This window comes from Primulina tabacum, chromosome 5, assembly GCF_025594145.1.
Source record: "Primulina tabacum isolate GXHZ01 chromosome 5, ASM2559414v2, whole genome shotgun sequence".
Classification (NCBI taxonomy): domain Eukaryota; kingdom Viridiplantae; phylum Streptophyta; class Magnoliopsida; order Lamiales; family Gesneriaceae; genus Primulina; species Primulina tabacum.
Window position 1 is genome coordinate 332,264 of NC_134554.1, and position 19,856 is coordinate 352,119.

At 32.7% G+C, this 19,856-nt stretch overlaps 2 protein-coding genes and 1 long non-coding RNA gene across 5 annotated transcripts; all 3 read left to right on the forward strand.

The window, feature by feature from the left end:
• The first annotated feature begins 3,186 nt into the window (after positions 1 to 3,186).
• Positions 3,187 to 7,405, forward strand: LOC142545126 (hydroxyproline O-galactosyltransferase HPGT3-like). Its single transcript, XM_075652106.1, has 12 exons — positions 3,187 to 3,446; positions 3,522 to 3,585; positions 4,337 to 4,386; positions 4,500 to 4,690; positions 5,292 to 5,352; positions 5,496 to 5,568; positions 5,949 to 6,072; positions 6,160 to 6,247; positions 6,577 to 6,627; positions 6,725 to 6,796; positions 6,880 to 6,992; positions 7,127 to 7,405. Exons 1-12 carry the CDS (start codon positions 3,316 to 3,318, stop codon positions 7,147 to 7,149), a joined length of 1,041 nt encoding a protein of 346 aa, XP_075508221.1. The 5' UTR covers positions 3,187 to 3,315; the 3' UTR covers positions 7,150 to 7,405.
• A 448-nt stretch (positions 7,406 to 7,853) lies between these two features.
• Positions 7,854 to 18,691, forward strand: LOC142545128 (uncharacterized). Its single transcript, XR_012820222.1, has 3 exons — positions 7,854 to 8,150; positions 9,320 to 9,536; positions 18,578 to 18,691. It is a non-coding gene; the product is annotated as an uncharacterized LOC142545128 (long non-coding RNA).
• LOC142545127 (uncharacterized) lies at positions 11,496 to 18,541 on the forward strand. 3 transcript variants are annotated; one of them, XM_075652107.1, is made up of 14 exons: positions 11,496 to 11,776; positions 12,103 to 12,239; positions 12,331 to 12,470; positions 13,234 to 13,379; positions 13,604 to 13,683; positions 14,265 to 14,522; positions 14,940 to 15,050; positions 15,169 to 15,291; positions 15,910 to 16,031; positions 16,109 to 16,178; positions 16,682 to 16,774; positions 17,367 to 17,494; positions 17,894 to 18,035; positions 18,133 to 18,541. In XM_075652107.1, the coding sequence occupies exons 1-14, from the start codon at positions 11,650 to 11,652 to the stop codon at positions 18,226 to 18,228; spliced, it is 1,773 nt and encodes a 590-aa protein (XP_075508222.1). In that variant the 5' UTR covers positions 11,496 to 11,649; the 3' UTR covers positions 18,229 to 18,541. The 3 variants fall into 3 exon arrangements, with proteins under 3 accessions (XP_075508222.1, XP_075508224.1, XP_075508225.1); XM_075652109.1 differs by having other exon boundaries at positions 11,497 to 11,776; positions 13,237 to 13,379; XM_075652110.1 differs by having other exon boundaries at positions 11,757 to 11,776; positions 12,331 to 12,475; positions 13,237 to 13,379.
• Positions 18,692 to 19,856: the final 1,165 nt, after the last annotated feature.

The window sequence follows — 19,856 nt, forward strand, 5'->3', positions numbered from 1 at the left end:
CATTTATTTATCATTTTAATTTACGTAAAAATTCATGTGATACGATATTCATCGATTATTTGAAATATATATTTTATTTATATAAAAAAAATTATATTTAGTATCAAAAATATTATTTTTTAATATTAATCTGTTTCACGAATAAAAATATATATATACTCATTAATGAATTAACTATTATTATATTACGTGAGTGAATATAAATGTTTTTAGTTGCGAACATACCCATTAATCAATAATCTCATCATAATTGGTTCCCCAAATTTTATTTTTATTTTTATTTTTGGTTGGTGAAATAATGTTTAGGTTGTGATTGGGCAGTGTTTCTTCAATGTGTTCTTTTATGTTGTGTATCTTAATTATTTCATTTTAGGGCCATAGTTTATGAGGTAGCCGCTCATTTTGATTAAGTGTGTGAAATTTGTTTTTATCCGATCCTCTGTTTAATTATTGTAAAAATTTCAGCTATATTGACATGTCGATCATGAATTATTAATCGATATTAAGTTTAAAAATCATTTTTTTTTGGTTAAATTATTGATGAATGCGTATGCTTTGTGAATAAGGAACGAGTACAAGAAAGAAAAAATGTTTACATTTATCAGGGGGTTTGTGTTTTTTGTCAGGATATTTTTATTGGGAATAATCTTAGTTTTGTAAGTCGGATATATAATTCTGTTATTATATATTATTGATCTCATAATTGGTATTATTCATCATTTTATATCGATTATCTCCTCAAAATTCAAATAATTAAATGGTATTTTTTGGTCCAAAAAACGATACAAAATTATGACAATCAGCTATACTATGTACCACCTAAAATTGAAGAAATAGTTGAAATACAAAAATAAATTTGTGTTAAAAATATTCAAATAAAAATCCAATATCTAGAACAACAACTCAATTCTGGTAAAATGATCACGGAAAAAATGTTATTATTATCATTTGGTACAGAACCATTATTACACCAAAGAGGGAATACTAAATTGATACAAAAACCTTTAAAAGACGATGATAAAACGATCAATCTCATCAAAATTGCCATATAAAAGACAATAATATGATGACAACTATAGAAAAGATTGGTATGAATGATCCACAAGACTTAGCAGAGTTTTTTTTTTTTTTTTTGTAAATCTTAAGTTTGTAGATCTAGAACACAACTGGGGGTGGTGAAGAACCTTTAGTTAGCAGAATAAAAGAACCACCAAGAAAAATGCGAGATCCTATGACACAAACATTGGAGGGCCCCGAAATGATTTTCAAATTAGTAGAGAAGTACCCTCAACAGTAACCAGGTCAAGGAAAAGTCTAATAATTCTCTTACACCAAGCACCCTATGAAAATCTGTTTTGGAGCAATTAGATCCTTATGAAGTTATTCTTAACTTTGATGTACTGGACTTAAAAAACATAGGAGATCTCATAGATTATTGAACATTGGCTATGAAAATCATAGCATGAACATTTGATCTCAACATAGAATAAATCATCAACTTTTAGAATGAGTCTTGTGAGATCATAAAGAATTCATCAACTTTTAAAATTGTTTCGGACATGATTTCGGTAGAAATCATAAAGACAGTCCTAGCAGGAGAATTTCTTGGCGAGATAGCAATAATAATATATACCCTATTTAAATCATAATTCATAGATAAAGATTATTTCAACAATTAAGATACAGAGAAGAAAAATAAATATACTAAAGCTCTGTATAGTCATGAGTTACATGACATATGTTTAGTAGATGAATACATTATGTTATTAACTAAATATAGATGTAATTCAGGGGTAGAAGAAAATAAAACAATGCAACTTTTTTCGCTAGAGTACCAAGTGCGTGGAAAGAAATGCTAATAAGAAAATATGTCTTTGGTAATCTAGATACTCTGGCCAGACGAGCCTCGCGTCATCTACTTTTTGAAAGCAAAAACCCTCTGATTGGATTAAAGGATGTAAACTGGAGCGAGTGGAAGAAACTGTTTTTCAAGCCCGATTATACCCGAAAATATATTTTTAAAGAAATAATAGATGAATTTCTCCCTTCTTTCTCCTTCTCTCTCTTCTCAAAACAATTCGAAGAAAAATTACTTCGAATTGCTAACGAGACTTTTCCAAACGAATCTTTATCTTATGTAAAGGGATCAAAGGACGAAAATATTAATCGGAGGTTCTGGACAGACACTTTAGTACAAGGTGAAAACACTACTTATTTATTTTCATGATAAACATTATTGTTTTATTTTCATGATACATGAGTTGAAATTTTGTTGGTATACAATTTTTTACAAATGTTTAAATCTCATACACAAGAAAATGACACTATAATAAGATTAATGTTCACAACACCGTGTGATTACAAAGTCATAGTTCAAAGACTAAGAGAAGTATTTTATAGAAATTGATAATCTGGTTTCGCAGCAAGCGTGGTGGTGAAGGTAAATTTCTAAACACAAGAATGAAAAATCCTATACTGTTTGGAGAAATAATGCTCAAATTAAGAACAAATCAAAACATTCGACCATAGGAAATAGAATTTCTCAAGATAGCTTTACTCTAGAAGGATGTAGAATTTGAATCAAAAGTATCTTTAGAAGATGTCAAGAAAATGATAAAAAAAACCACAATGAAGATCTTTTGGCATGGTGAGACAAGAACCAACTCCAAGCCAACCTTGAAATAAAGGAAGACAAGGAATATGAGTTCGTCATATGTAAGTCTATACCGATGAAAATAAATAATAAAAAAGATATGCATATTGTTATCAAGAAATATTTAAACATTGGTTTAATCAAAGCGAAAATATCACAATACGTCATTCCATGATTTGTTGTAAGAAATCAAAAAGAACAAACCCAAACTCATTATTAAAAAGATTAATAAAACTATGAAGTTTGAGATGGGTATTTCATACTTAGTAGATATTATTTAATCAATTACATAAGAAATGCAAAAATGTTATCTAAATTTGATTATAAGTATGATTTTATCATATTTGGATGAAGGAAGAAAACAAGAAATTTACAGTTTTTTTCGCACCACGAGATCTTTATATTCGAGAAATATTACTGATAAATTTGACCAATGCATCCTCGATGTTTTACATAGTCGAAAAATGATATGGATATAAAAAAACACAAATAGTTTAGATTTACAAAAATCTTCCAATTAAAAAAACCCAAAGGGTGCGATGCCAAAATATAAATCAATGTGGAGTGTGCAAAATATCACAGGAGAGTCTGCCAAATGGAAAATACCCTGTCTTTATTTATGTTTTTCGTCTGTTGAATTGGAATTTTAATTCGATCGGAATATGGATAGCAGCTTGCCGGTGACCACGAAATCGGAGAGGCGATCGAAATCGAAGAATTCTTCCAGCGCCTCGAAGTCGTCTCTTCTCATGGCTTTCATCTCATGCCTTGCTTGGCTCTACGTTGCTGGCAGGTCGGTAGTTTTTCTACATTTTGTTTTTGTCCTATAACTTAATTTGTTTGTTGATCGATCTTTTTGTTCTTTTAGATTGTGGCAAGATGCAGATAACAGAATGCTACTGGCTAGCTTGTTGAAGAAGATCTCTGGTCAGGTGTGAATTTCCTTGAACGAATCTTCTTTTTGTAAAGTTTCTTTCTTACCTCTTATTCTCCCTCGAAATCGATGGGGACAATGTAAGCCAAGTTCAGAGGTGATTCAGGCGAAGGTTGTAAAATATGAAGAAATTGAGTACAAATTATTGATTCCATAACAACTTTCCACTACATTCATTATTTTTAAACAAATCTATATATGCTTATTTGAAGTGGAACACTAGATGGAATTTGGTTTTCAGCAATTTCAGATTTTCCTTCACCGTGCTTTGAATAATTGTTCACTAAATTATTTATCCAAATAAAGATTGATTTTTTGAAGTTGTGATTAGAAGATGCTATTGACTGAGGGTGCAAACCCTCCACTTCTAGCTACAGGTTGCAATGATAGAACTTCATCTCTTAATAAGCCTTGTCGAAATGCTCAGATGTTACAGCATGCTACGTGGCCTCAAAAAGTTGTGACCTTGATCACTACACAGGCCTGACTGAGTTCCCATGAAGGGACTGATGTCATTCTTTTTTTTTTTTTTTTGCTCTTTTATCCCTAAGCTGGTTAGAGTTATACTGACTAGACTTCTGAAAATTGTTGACTCCAAATTTTCATATATTGGCTGGTGGGTTGTGAAATAAACCACCGGTGAGAGTTCCCAACTTCTCATGCCTACATTCAAACCTTCAAGTATATTTCCATTGATGGTGATCTCGTATGCATTCTAATCCATTGAATATTTATGGTTTATTTGGCAGCGGCCTAAAGTGCTTACGGTGGATGATAAACTATTGGTACTTGGATGCAAGTATGTGTATTACGGCCTTCTTTTAAAACTGCATATAAAAATTAGAATGTTTACATGGTAGTAATTAATTTTTAGCTATGATTTTTTTGGGCTTATTATGATAACAATTTTAGGGAATTGGAGAGAAGAATTGTTGAGGTAGAGATGGAGTTGACATTAGCTAAGAGTGAAGGGTACCTTAAGAATCAGTCGCAGCAGATAAGGCCTTCTTCTAATAAAAAGTTGCTTGCTGTTATTGGAGTTTATACTGGTTTTGGGGGTCGGTTGCGACGCAATATCATCAGAGGATCTTGGATGTCCAAAGGTTATTTCCGGTGATTGATGAAGTGCTTTGTCTATTTTGCAAGCATGCGTGCTTTTTGCACTCTAACTTCCTAATATAAGTTTGCATTTCCCTACTCGGGAATCTTCTTTTTACTGTTTTACATCTTTTATTTCCCGCTTCCTGTAATACTTGGCTTTCTTCTTTGTTAAATAGCCATTAAATTTTTGCTTATTTTTTTTAAATCGTGGCTTGACATATATTTTCATTGGCATTAAATAAGTGATGTCACAGGTTAAATCTAACTAAAAGTAACAATTGCATTTTTAAACTTTTCGTTATCATCACTGTGATATGTACACCTGGTTAGTTGGACATAAAACCCTTGTTTTGCACAAAAAGGATCTAGTCATGCCATGAAATTTGAAATTGGCATTGATCTGTCAGTTGATGGAAAGAAACCTTCAAAACATTTCTCTATATAGTAGAGACTTGGAGCCTCAGCTTTTGTGAAAATATTTTACCGTTTGCTCTATAAGAAGATACAGAGATCCAAAGTGACAGATTTGCAAACTTGTTTCTCTTTTTGAATGTGAGATTTGTGCAAACATAGTAACATGGACGAACTCTATTTTGGTTGCAGCTGATGCTTTATTAAAGCTTGAAGAAAGAGGGATTGTTTTGCGATTTGTAATTGGTAGAAGGTTTTTGTCTTTTGCTTCTTAACTGTCTTTCTACACACAAACTATTCTTTACATTTTTTTTCTTGGTCTTGTGTAATGCAAGATCATGATCCATTCATGAACTAAAGGAATTGTGTCATCAGTCCATAACTTGGATCTTGCAGCCCTAATCGTGGTGACAGCTTGGACCGCAATATTGATGAGGAAAATCATGTGACAAATGATTTTTTGATTCTTGTAAGTCATTATATGACACCATGAAATTATTTTTGATGCCATATCAGTTGCTGATGTTTAATAATCTTTTATGTCTAGAATATTTATGTTGTTACTCGAGATCTCTCGTATTCTTCCACGAGGGTTAAGCTGCTAGGGAGTCAATATGTGATATATGTTCAACATTTACGTAGAAAATAGTTTTCTATGAGCTGTTCTATCAGCGGTTTGGGGCTCAGGTTGGGGCGAATGTGGCGAATGTTTGCTGAGCCATCTTCAGAGAATTCAGATCCATGGGAAGTAGGCAGGCTTTACCACAGACACACTCACTCATGTGTGTTTATAGATCGCCATAGCACACATCTATCAAATTCAAGTGATTTTTGTTATTATTTTGTTAGGATCGTCATGAGGAGGCTCAAGAGGAATTGTCGAAGAAAGCAAAATTTTTCTTTAGTACAGCAGTCCAGATGTGGGATGCAGATTTTTATGTTAAAGTTGACGACAATATTGATCTTAATATGGGTAAATTTTTCAGACATCGTATATTTATTTGAATATGCAACTCATAGGGTAGAATGATTACTTAATTAAAATCAATCTTATCTGCAGATGGTCTGATTGAACTTGTTCAAAGCCGTCATGATCACAACAGTGCTTATATTGGTTGCATGAAGTCAGGGGAAGTGGTATCAGAAGAGTAATGCAACATATTTTGGGCTGGCTAAGCTTAATTTTGTTTAAATTTTATCTTCTCATAATTGGTGCTTAGTATTTCTACTTAGTTTAATAGTTCAGATGGACATAGGTATCATTATATAACATGTTAAAAATCTTGTGGTTATTTGGACAGAAACATGCATCGAGTGTGTGACATGAATCAGCTTTGTACTTGTGAGATCATGTACTTACTTAATTTGATACTGCACCATGAAAACTAGTTGAAGGGTAGTTTTATGGTAGTATATAATGAATGGATACAGAATGAGAAAAATTATTTAAACTTAATATATATTGTCTGTTTTTCAGGGGAAAACCGTGGTATGAACCAGAATGGTGGAAATTTGGTGATCAGAAATCGTAAATGGGCCAATTTAATCTCAAGAATTGTATTCTTTTTCTCTTTGCATATTTCTTTGTTTCAGGCTGTTTCTTACAATCCATAACTTTATTTCAGGTACTTTCGCCATGCAGCTGGTTCTATCTTTATAATCACGAAAAATTTGGCCGAATATATTAATATCAACTGGTTAGATTTTATGCCTCAACTGAATATAGCATTTGAGTGTGCTTGGCCTTTTCTAATTGTGGATTTATATAATGCATAAGCAGCGCGTCTTTAAAGGCCTATGCTCATGATGATATCTCAGTGGGGTCATGGATGATGGGTGTTCGAGCAAGTTATATAGATGACAGCCGTCTTTGCTGTAGTTACTCAGGCCAAGGTCAATCTACCTTGAGTGCCACAAAAATGGACATTTTTTTACTATTTAGAATGACAGTAGCATCCCATCTCCAACGATATCCAGTTTCTGATGATATGTTGATTAAAGTTTGTTTTAACTTTTTGGTCTCCCAGACAAGGTGTGTTGGATGGCCTGACGAGGAAGGGTGACTGCTGACAAACATGTTTTCATTGGATGTGGTATATGGAGTGCCTGCAACATGGATAGTTTAGACCGTTGTCAATTATTTCGGTTGCGGCACAGTCAATAAATTTTTCGTTAATGCTAGAGTGCATTCTTGGTGTCTGTCTGCTCTGCTTGAAAGTGGAGCGAACAACTTCTTGTTATGTGACAAATTGGACCAAAAATGTATTGGAAAAAACAATTTGTATAACCCATTTCAGTGTCAACTATCCCGACATTTTTTGGATGCATTAAGGTAGAACTATCAGATACAAGCAGTAAATAATAGGGCAAAGAGTGAATCCAAGGTAGAAGAAAATGATTAAATCTTGAGTCGTGCAATTATGCAAATTACAAATAATGCGGCTTGAATATCAACTCGATCTATAGATTTCCTACCACCAAATTTAAAATACTTTGATGCTAACTTCAAAAAATATATTCGATTCGGAATCATATATGTTCTATTATATTAAGATTGAGAGCATGATAGTAATCACATACGAAAGACATCAATTTTTTGTTCCAATTTTACCCTTATATGATACTAATATTACACTTTTGTTTTTTGTTTTTTTTTAAAAAAAAATTTCCAATACACATTTTTATTTTTATTTTTTTATTTAAAAAATTCAAATATCAATTTAATCCTTTCATAATTTGTCAAATTTCACATCGCAGAGCCTTCGCATCTAAAATCAATTCCCACTCTCATCATTCATCGACCACTTCTAGCCATGATTCTAAGAAAGATGATTCTGTGGCTGTCCGATGCGATGCCTGAAGTTGAGAGTAAAGTCGGGATGTATGTCTGTGGCGTCACCGCGTACGATCTCAGCCACATGGGCCACGCCCGTGTTTACGGTGCTTTTGATGGGGTTCTCTACCTGTACTTTCTTTGTTGAGAAAATCGTTCCGACTCTCTTCTTCATCTCTGCTATCAGTTGGAAATTATAAAAAAAACTCGCACGTAAGGTGTTCTTAGAAGTAGAGATGATCAAATTTTTTTATTAATCGCCCGAACCGAATTGCACCGCATCGTTTTTCATAATATTTTATAAAAATCACGATTAAAAATATTAATCATAAACCGCACCGTATACGCGGTTCGATTATTTTTTTTGTCAAGAACCGCACCGAACCGCATCGGCTAAATCGCTTGTCATAATATTGGGCTTTAAATTATAATAATTTGTAAACAACATATTCAAATAAAGAAGTCATCATTCATTATATTCCAACTCTCTTCAAAATTATTACTCTTACAAATAAAATTTATCTTTTTCTTAATTATTCTTCATATTAATATTTTATTAAAGTATTTATTTCTTTTGCTACAATATTTTGTTTGAAGTTTGAAAATAAAAAAAGGATAAAATAGTGTAAATGTCATTTTTGTTGTGAATGTGTTGTATTGTTAAATTATCAACTTAGTTTTGAATCCTAATTATTGTTTTATTTATTTTGATCTATATATGTTTTGAACTATATTTTATATTTGAAGACAATATATTGTTGTTGTTTTCAAATAAATTAGAATATATGTTCTAATAGTTTTCATTAAAAAACCGTAAACCGACTGCAACCGCTTGAAATCGCTCAAAACTGCAAGGCTGATTTTTTTTTATGTAAAACTACGATTAATTTTTCAAAATACTAACCGATCGCATATGGCAATTCGGTTTGAATTTTTTTAAAAAAACCGCAAAACCGCACCGTGATCACCTCTACCTAGAAGAAGTGTTAAATAATTTCTTTTATATGGGTTGTAGATTTTTTAAGGTCGGTCTTTTCCTAACAAGTGAAATTTTTTGAAGTCAATATTAAAATATTATTTAGTTCTTGATGTTGGTCTATGAAATGAGTTACAAACTCGTCAAAACGGTCTCAGCTCAGCTCGCATGATTATTTAAGCACTTATTGCATTGATGTTTTGTTGAGTCTTCCTGCTCATCGCTGCGCTTCTACTGCTTAAAATTATTTGATTTGCTTTCTTAAAGTGATATCGCTTCTTTTCATTATGAGTGTAGCTATTAATGTGTTACTCAGTTTCCAAACTTCATGTCTTGCCGTCAGATTCATTATTTTCTTTATTTTTGGTGTGAAGGAACGTGATTTTAGTAAACTTTTAATACATATTCCAGGCATTGCAGCAGCTGAGGTATTATGTTCGTTGACTGAAGATGAAGTTTTGCAGAAGATGGAAGAGAGGAATGATACCAGAAAAAATAAAGAATACGAAAAATCAGATGTGAGTCGAAAGGATTTGGCAGCTGTGGGCATCACAAATCATGGACAGCCCAGACGGCACATCATGGAGACCGTCCATTCCTCTGGCCTTGCAAGAACAACTTGATTAAGGTATTAGACATCCACAATCGAGGATACAGATTCACATTTTAAAATAGGGATAATACTCATCTTCGTCTTTGTTGTTTACCGCTTTTTCCATTTCAGTCCTTCTTCATTTTTGACTGCTTAAGTAATCCTTCAAGTTTACAAAATCTTCCCGAATTGGTCCATGTCGTTATGTTGACGTTAAGATTAACGTTGACCCAGATCATGTGACTCTCACATGATCTTTCTTTGCGAAGGCAGTCGATTAAAAATGAATTTTCTCACAAAGTAATAAAATGGAACATAATATATTAAAATGAAGTTTCCTTCCTCTACAGAAATTAATAAAATACATATTTTTAAAATTCAATATCTCTATTAAATTTAATAATAATAAATGGAAAATTAATATATAAAAAGTTCACAATGACACTTTTTTAAAAATAGAAAAATATAATATTATATAAATTTGTATATTTTATTAATATATGATAGAACCGTGATTATTACATATAAAATAACATAAAATTCAAAATTATAATTAAAATAAAATAAAATAAAATGATATGACAAATCCAATAGAGATACTCAAATTTAGTTTATATTTTAAAAATATATCAAATTAATTTAAATTTTAAAAATAAAATTGAAAACAAATTATATTTAATTGTGTATTTATTATTTAATTATATTTAAATATTTAATATCGTTGATGAATATATTAATATTGAAAAATTCTTTTATAAGGGTATATTCGAAAACTTCGACCTTTTTTTCGAATGGGTCAAATTAACCACAGAAAGAAGACTCCAGAAGAGAAGAAGATGGCCGGAACGGTGATGAAAAACTCTATGAGATCGGCGGTGGTTGTTGCCGGAGCTCTTTCATTCGGTTACCTGACTCTGGTGTACGGAAGCCAGCACTTTTTAAAGCAACAGAGTGAAGGAGATCCCCGCCAACCCCTCTTTCCTCCCTCTACAACCAAAGATAAACTCGACGATTAGCTATGTAAATGCAGTTTCTTCTCTTGCCTTTTAGTACCTGTGATGGGTTTTCAAAATGGTAGCTCATCATCTTTGTGATTCCTTTTATTCGACTTGATGTATGTTTTCTGCTGATTGAATTTAGTCAAAATTTCTTGATTGTGGAATATCCAGGATGGGTGTTTGGAGATTTTCGCTATGAGTTTTGGAGCCCATTTTGGTATGAAGAAGATGGTCATTGGTGTATAGGAGTTGGCCTGGTTAAGAGGAAATGATCATGTGAAAGGCACATGATGTCAGTCAACGTTAATCTTAACGTCAACATAACGACAGGGACCAATTCGGGAAAATTTTGTAAACTTGAAGGATTACTTAAGCAGTCAAGAATGAAGAGGGACTGAAATGGGAAAAGCGGTAAACAATAAGGACGAAAATGAGTATTATCCCTTTTAAAATATGCACGAGTTTATATCACACTAACGCGTTGGGCCGTTTTCTACGAAGAAGTTTACACGTTTCCTTTTCTTCTTATACTGTTGCATTGTATCAAGAACCATAAAAAAAGAAATTTAGTTTGAGTTTTAGATGTCGAATGTAGCTCTCCATCCAGTTTTGTATATTTGTGCAAGCTCTCGTGCTCACACTTCGGCTTAATCTTGATGTTGTTTCTTAATTATTATTCTTCTAATTATTAATTTTCTTATTTATTTATCAATTTCTAAATGTGTGAAACACTCGGAGCATTGACGACATGAAAGATAGGTTATCTTATAAATAACGAAGTATCACAATCGACATATATTTTCGACCCGAGAAAATTTTAAATCTAATAAACAACAAAAATATAACAAAGAGATAACAATGAAAAATGTAAAGAACATGACCGAAAAATACACTTGGACGTGCACCTCCTGCCGGATTAACCAATTCTTCAGGTTCGATCACTCCTCCCACGTATGTTGTAATAATAAAAAAAAATATGCATGATTTTCTCATTATTATAAGAGTTTAATTTAACATATTCAATTAACTTTAAAATTTTTGTTTTTGTGCGATATTTCCGGTTGTGGTTGCCCAATTTTTTTAATTGTTCATTCCTTATTCCGAATCAACTGTGGAACAGAACAGACACCTGAAGATTGCAGAGGGAAGGGATGAAATTTTTTGCTGATAAAAATCTGAAAATGCTTTGCCCCATAGCTAATCGGCCTACTGTAGTTGGTGTTCGTCTTCTTCGTTTCTTTTGTGATCGGTCGCACTCTTCTCTTTCCAAGCGTCCTGGTTAGTGTGTGTGTTTTTTTATTTTTCTTTAAATCTAAATTAAATATTATTGATTGATATACGGGGATCATAGACTGTGTATAATTTAATACCCGGCAAGCTTTACCAAGTGTTTGATTGATTTTTTTTTTAAAATGTTAATATTGTTTTATCAAAAAGAAATGAGACTCGGAACCAAATAAAATTGTTCTCGTCCATACCCGGATGGAGTTTTCATAAATTCCTGGATTTAGGCGTTCAAGTCTTTGGTAGCCTTCACCATGTAGTTTTCTTAAGTAAGTTTTTGTATGAATTATCCTTACGTTTCATTTACACTATTGTTGCAGGTCCCCTTGTTCATTATAAGAGCCTAGTTAATCAAGGGAAGTTGCAACACGATCCTTACCAGGAAAAGGTTGCTCTTGAACTGGATAATTTACTTGGGAGGTTGTGTCAATACGAGAAAGAAATGGAAGAATTCCATGTGGGACTTTTGCCTTAGATGATGCATTACATAAATCCTATATTCATGTAGCCCGTGCTTTCTTATTTTTGTGTCCTTGCATATTTCATAGGCAAACCTTGCGAAATGGGAAGAGGACCGGGAAAATGCTCGACGGAAGCTTTTGATAGAGGAAGCAGAAGCGAAACAACAGAGAGGAGTGATAACATATGTGAAAAGGCGTCATGCTTATTTCCAGATGTGGATGCCACGGTGAGGCGATTCCTTATGATGCTGTTGTCATTGTGTGCTGCTTGCCTTGGTGCATGTCACAACTCATATGCATGTGGTTATCTTTGCAGTAAAAAATTTCTGTACTAGTAGATTGAGAATTTTACATGTTTACCAGCCTACATATATTGTAGGTAGTCATAACAATTTGCATGCCTTTTATTTTGATTTTCTTTGGACTAGTGTATACTGAGATATCTAGCCAAACAGAGAACAAAACAAACATTATTTGAATGAATGCAAACTTAATCATTGTCCAGACTAATTTTCAGAATGTCTATTTCATTTTCGAGTTTTGGGTTTGTTTAGTACGGTTTCTTCGGTCCAATAGAGATAACAATCTTACTTTTCTGTTGCTTGTGACAAGAAATCCCATTTGATGTTTCGGCTCTAGTTACAATCAAATTCTTCATGCATTGTGGCATCAGTTAAAATTTCAAATACTTGAGCAGGACTTGGTTAATGGTTCCAGAATGCTTTGGATGAGGGCCAATGTAAAATTATCTGATTTAAAAGGTTCCATATATCTATATATTCATTCCATCGTTGTACATCCAAGGTTAAAAATCAAGCGTTCGTGATTATTTTGCTAGAATTTGAGTGGCTTCATGGATAGGCGACTAGGCTGCAGTATGTTTTCATTTGGTATTAGCTTGTCATATTTTAAATTCTTTAGAATATATTGCCTCTTCGTTGCCTTCTCCTCTCATTCGTTCATGTCATAATGAAGTGTGTGTTGACTCAGCAGACAACGTGATAATGTTGAACCTGGCGTAGGGAAATGGGTGTCCTATCTAAACAGAGAAAGGAGGTTGGATTCATTGGTTGGCCAGCGCCCAATTGCTCCTCCTGCCCCAAAAGGACTATACATATTTGGAAATGTTGGAAGTGGTTCGCTGCAAATTTCTCAATCTCATCTATTGCCCTTACATATATGTTATGTATTTCTTCTACATTGAATTCGCTTAATGATCTCTTGACTTCTATCTCAATCCTCAACTATTGAAGAAGTATAATGCTTTTGTAGTCCTTGCGTTTTCCTGTAAAATCTTTTAAATAGAGATTTGTTTGCCCACTCTAGTCATTATGGAACTAAATCAATGTATTTTACATAGGGAAGACAATGCTCATGGATATGTTCTACGGTGCCACAGAAGGGATTGTTCAACATCGAAAACGGTTTCACTTTCATGAGGCTAGTGCTTCCTTGCACTTTCTGTAATGTACTTACACTAGCATATGAAAAACACATTTTAGTATGGGATATGTTACAAAAGGTGACAAATAAGTTAGTATCATCCTTTCTTATATACAAATAACCAACCATGCATTTTTTGAAATGACTCTCCTGGTTGGTAAAAAAATTTATTTTATTAATTTTGTTGCAAATTCTATATCTTTTAGGCCATTGAAAGGATTGAATGTGGGCCTTTTATAGATTTTTCCTGTTCCTGGGTTTGCCAAAATACATTTGAAAATATATAATACATGGTATATACCAGTTATTTCGTTTTAGTTTAGTCGATGTTGGACTCTTATAATTCCTAGTCTGGTAATGTCTAAGTGTGTAATGCCATTTCCCTGATTATATTGGGCTTCATGGTGAAAGAGAATAAATATCAAATTTATAAGCAAAACTTATGTGATGAATGTGAAGAAATATGGTTGGGTAAATATGGGACTTTAAGAGACATCGAGCTTATCCTAAAATACGTCTTCATTTCATTATTACCACTTATAAGCACTTTTAAAAATTGTGTAATTTGTCATTGTCAGGCTATGCTTCAAGTACATGACTGTATGCATAAAGTATGGAAGAGTCAAGAAACAGAAAAATCTATTCAATCTAGCATTTCTCAGTGGGTTATTAATCTTCCATTTGAAACAAAAATTAAAGAATGGTTAGTTGAAGAAGAAAGATATAAACAAGAGATGATGATGAAAAATATTCTTCCAGCTGTGGCTGATAAGTTCCTTGTTAATGGACGAGGACGTCAAGGAGGGGCAAGTGTTCTTTGTTTTGATGAAATACAGGTTTGACTTTTGATTTTTTTCTGATTTTTATTTTATTTATTTTTGTTCCACGTTGAATTTGATCTTTTCGATATAAGGTTTTGTCTTACACTATCTTAACTTCATAGTGAGAACCATGAAAGCATCTTGTGCTGGCATGTGCTGCTTGTGTTACGAGAGCAAAAAAATAGGTTTAGTTCATATCTGATGCATGGTCAACAGGAGTCCTGATGATATGCTGAACTGTCTGTTTCTAGTATGATTATTGAACTGTTATGCGTTACTTTTGTGTCCTGTCAACAAAATAATGATGTATGTTAGTGACCACATATGGTTTGCTTGTCTGTTCTTCTGTATTCTTGTTCTTTATGATTAATTTTTACCAAGTCAGTGCCCTTCTTTTTAGCTAAGACAGTATATCTTGGTTTTCTATTGTAGACAGTTGATGTATTTGCTATTGTGGCTTTATCTGGAATTTTGAGTAGATTATTGAGTACAGGAACCATTCTTGTGGCAACAAGTAATCGTGCACCAAGGGATTTAAATCAGGTTCTTGTCAATTTAAATATTTTGGGAAAATTATCTCTTTTTTATATCAATTGCTCATGAATTATTTCCTCTCTAGTGGTTGCATACATATCATCAACGATTCCTCCTTTTCTTGCAGGATGGCATGCAAAGAGATATCTTCATGGAATTTGTGACCAGATTGGAGGAGCATTGTGAAAATGTTGTTATTGGAAGTGATATTGATTACCGACGTCAGATAGGACAAAGATCAATTGATCAGGCAAGAAATCGAAAGTTTGTGTATAACCTTTTCTTTAGAAAGCAAACTTTGATGGGTGCCTTCACGTATGTAAGTTGGTCCATGAATATTAGCTTGCTATATGTATTTGTTCCTCCTTATTCATAATTAAACTGAGTGTTTGATATCTTACTACCTTTTTCTCATAAAGCAGATATTCTTTAAAGTACCACAATAAGGGAGGAAGTGAAAGTTAAGAAGTTTATTATTGAACGAACAGAAAATAAGCACTTGCTATCATCGTTATCATCTCATTGTCATTTTCTGGTCGCGGAAACTTTTATCTTTACTTTGTTTTGTCCATTAAGGATGTGCCCTTTTAATGCTCCTTTAAATGCTTCTAGAATTTCTATAGACCTATCTCTTGAGCTTGCACGTAACTCTTTTTGTCCTACTGTTCTACATTGTTTCCAAATCCTATGAGTCTTGTTGATGTATGTTAGTCCATGTAAAATCAATTTATTTTGGTGTCCCTTGTTTTCAGTTTTCCCTTTTCACACTCCGTTGCTCTAGCATTCAAAAGTTGAGTGCTAGGGAGGTCAATATTTGAAGATGTGTTTTTCCTCAATCTCGAATTTATTTAATTTAATGTATCTTCAGGCTCATTACTTTTGGCCTCTGAATAACATAAAAAAAAGTGATTATGAACATACATGGAGCATGATCACGGGGCGGTTAGGGGGGAAGGTTGTTTCTCAAACTCTTCCAGTGATGTTTGGAAGGTACATCAACTTTCTTATAGCCAACTTTTTAGAACTATTGGACTTTTAGTCGTGAATTTTCTTCTCACCTTGATCAGAACTTTGGAAGTCCCCGAAAGCTGCAATGGGGTGGCACGTTTCAGTTTTGAATTTCTATGTGGTCGTCCAGTATGTCCTTTTCTTTAGATAAGATTTTTTATATTTTTTCTTTTCATCACAAAAGGTTCTTTTACTATTTATTGTTCTTTTAAAATTCCTATTCCTGTTGCCCATTTAGTCACATTCATGAATGTGTTATTTCACCTTTTATTTTGGGAGGACTCTAGGATAGTGAATTGAAGTTTGACCTACTTGCAATGCAACCGATGTAATATTGCTGCACCCATGTCAGGTTCATGCCTAAAGTGAGAGAAAAATTGTTATATCTTTCCGATGGCTTTTTCTTCGCTCGCGGTGTTAAAATTAAGAAAGTGAATCTATAATTAATATTAACCAACTGAATTGAATTCTGATTAAAAAAAACTACATCTAACATTTTTTTAAGTTGACTGGCTTCTATCATTTCAATCAACCGTATTTTCATGGTCGTTTTTTAGTACAACTATTTTGCTTGGCATTGTTATCCATTTTAGCCATTGGTTCTTTTTTTGGGACGCAAATTATACATGCAGGTTGGAGCAGCTGATTATATTGCCATTGCTAAAATGTATCACACAGTCTTCATATCAGACATTCCTGTTATGAGTATGCGTATTCGAGATAAGGTAACATTGTTTTTCACATCTTGTTAGCGTCAGAAGCCTAGATCTGTTGGTAAGAATCTTTGTGCGTGTATCTCATTCTAATCTCAAATGGTTTGTTAATAGAACTTAACTATGGATGCTGGAATTCCTTTTTGTCGCTTAAAATCACTATTATTTTAGGTACTATTTGTTTTTTGAATTGCATTAATGTACGTTTCATGGTTCTCTACAATTTGAAGTTGATTTAATCGTATCCATAGCGTTTATTAAGCAAACAAATGTCCTTATATGCATCTATGGCCAGCGTTGAAAAAAATCCATTTTTGAGTTTTTGTTTTGTTGATACTTAATGTTTGTATACATTTACTTTTAACGCTTCTGGTTTGTTAAATATTTTCCTTTCGTTTTACCTGGTCTATAATCTTCTGTCTTGCTTGATAATATCATTGCTAGTCAGATTTAGAAATTTGTTTCTGAATATACTTGCCATATTTACTGCATCTTTAGTGTTAATCTTTTGTATGATTCTTCCAGCCATTTTGCCGATTTTGATGACTTCGTTTTTTTCTAATATACTTTGTTCCTGTCATGAGCTAATAAATTTCGTTCTCAGGCTCGGAGATTTATCACCCTCGTGGATGAATTGTACAATCACCATTGCTGCCTCTACTGTTCTGTTGCCACTTCAATTGAAGAATTGTTTCAGGGAACTGAGGAGGGAACGTTGTTCGACTTAGAGAGGTTAATATCTTAGTTACCTGATGATTGTATGTTATGACAACTAAGTTGTTAACTCTATCCTGACGTTAAGTTCAAACTTCAGCTTAACCTTGAACGATTTGTGTCGATCGCTTGTCAATATGTTAGCAATCTAAGTGCCACTTTTTTTATTGTTTAGCCATACATGATAGCAGGGACGCTTTTCTCTACTCAATAACTGCTTAACTTGCAGTTCTTTGGGCGTTATACAGTACGAAAATTTTGAGTTATCATATCACTGGCGAATATAATATAGCTTTTCGTGCACCCTACAATTTGTATGGGACCTTTCATTTAGTTTCCACAGTTACCCAACTGTTTTGTGCAAATATCTGATTTTCTAAGAAGTAAATTTATATTATTGGTGTTCTCCTTTTCCAGCTTTCAGTTTGAAACAGAAACAGAAGGTTCTAAGCTTCGGCGAGATGTTTTGGCAGAAGGTGGCGTGAGTTCCGGGGGTGCACCCTCAGGGATCACTTCCCTTTTATCTGGTCAAGAGGAGATGTTTGCCTTTCGAAGAGCCGTGAGTTTTTCTTGTTTCGCCCACCATATCTTTTCTTACCAGGTTGATGTCGTTCGTGCTGAATACTGGAAAATCTATCGATGCCGTCTCTATGCAGGTTTCACGTCTAATCGAAATGCAAACAACTCTATATCTTGAAGGGGTTCGTTATTTTCATCCATGTTTCCAAGGGAGGCAAAAATCTTGTAGCTAAACGACGGTATGAACACCATTCCTTCTCGAGAACTCATCATATACCAAGTGTTTGTATTTGGATTTGATTCTCTCATTCTAGTTAACTGATATAGCAGACTAGTGATGCGTTAATATCATGATATGTAAGCCTAGTTTTTTAACCAATTGATATTTGAAACAACCAAGATGTGACATAGAAACTGTGTAAATTCTATGTTAATTGTAAATTTGTAATAACTGGAGAATGTGAAACAGACATGGCCTTCCTTATTCATTTTCCAGCAATAAATAAGTTGGCATAAATGTCCAATTTTAATTTGGCCTGGATTTAGTATTAGGTACTGGCCATATGTGAATTATACCTTTAGGCATAGTTTGGTACACATGATAGGATAAACATGTGTTATACAATATAATGATAAGTTAATGATAAATAAGATGTAGGATATTATATTTAATGTTTGGTATGATTTTAATAAGAGTGATTAAATTTATATATTAGATTGTAATGACAAAATTAATCTTATCATACTAAATTTTATAATTTTAAGTTGTTGCTTGAGTTCATATTTCTTATCTGTTCATGCGCCGACAGTGCTTGCATGATTTATTTATTTTTACCTAATTTTATTTATTATATAATATAATAATTAAGTAATTGATTTTGTGAGTCGAGTCAAATATAAATTTTTAAGGTTAATTGAGTGATACTAATAACTTTATTGAGATTTATACAAATCATTTATATAATTATCTCGAGTTCATTTATATACTTATTATATTATATAATATATAAAAATAAATAAAAATATTTATTTGATTTAATTTCTACTTACAAGTGAATGAGAGAACAATAGGGTTTAGGATTTTTATATATTGAAGGTAATTACGTCATTTGTGGTGTTTTTATCATTAGATTAAAATTGTCACATTTCTTAAAAGGGATATTTTATTCCTATATAAAATTATTTATCACAGGTCCATGATATCAAACGTGGGATACAGAGGATTATTTATCAATCGCTCTTATCTCATGTATCAAATTATACCTCACAGATCTAACCTTCAACCTGTAAGCTCAGGCGGCTCCATTATCCAATACGGATGGCAAAAGATGATTAAATTAATTTCAAATTTAAATGAAGAATGTGACGCACAAACCAATTTTTAAAGATATTCGTTACGCAATAGTACTACTACGTTCACAATTGTACTTGTATACTTGTACTGCATCTTCATTTTTCTTGTAATTTATTAAGCATTTGAAATAAATAAATATAACCGTGAAATGAAATATTTACTTTAACCAATTTACACCCATGCCTCGCCGTGAACGAAATAGTTCAAAAAAAGTGAAAAATTGTATAATAAATAAAACCATTTTATATTATTTTTTATGAAATGAAAAAAAAAATTGTTTAGTAGTTGATATCATTTTACTGATGGCGCAACAAATCAAGAATGACACTGATATCCCGGGTAAATAATTTACATATTACGGAAACTTTTGTAAAATAATTTCACAAGTCAGATTTGTTTGGATCATTTATAAAAAAATTATTATATTTTTTGTTAAAAATATTATTTTTTTATATTAAATATGAGTAAAATTAATATATCCCACGAGTGGAAATTCGTGATATCTAT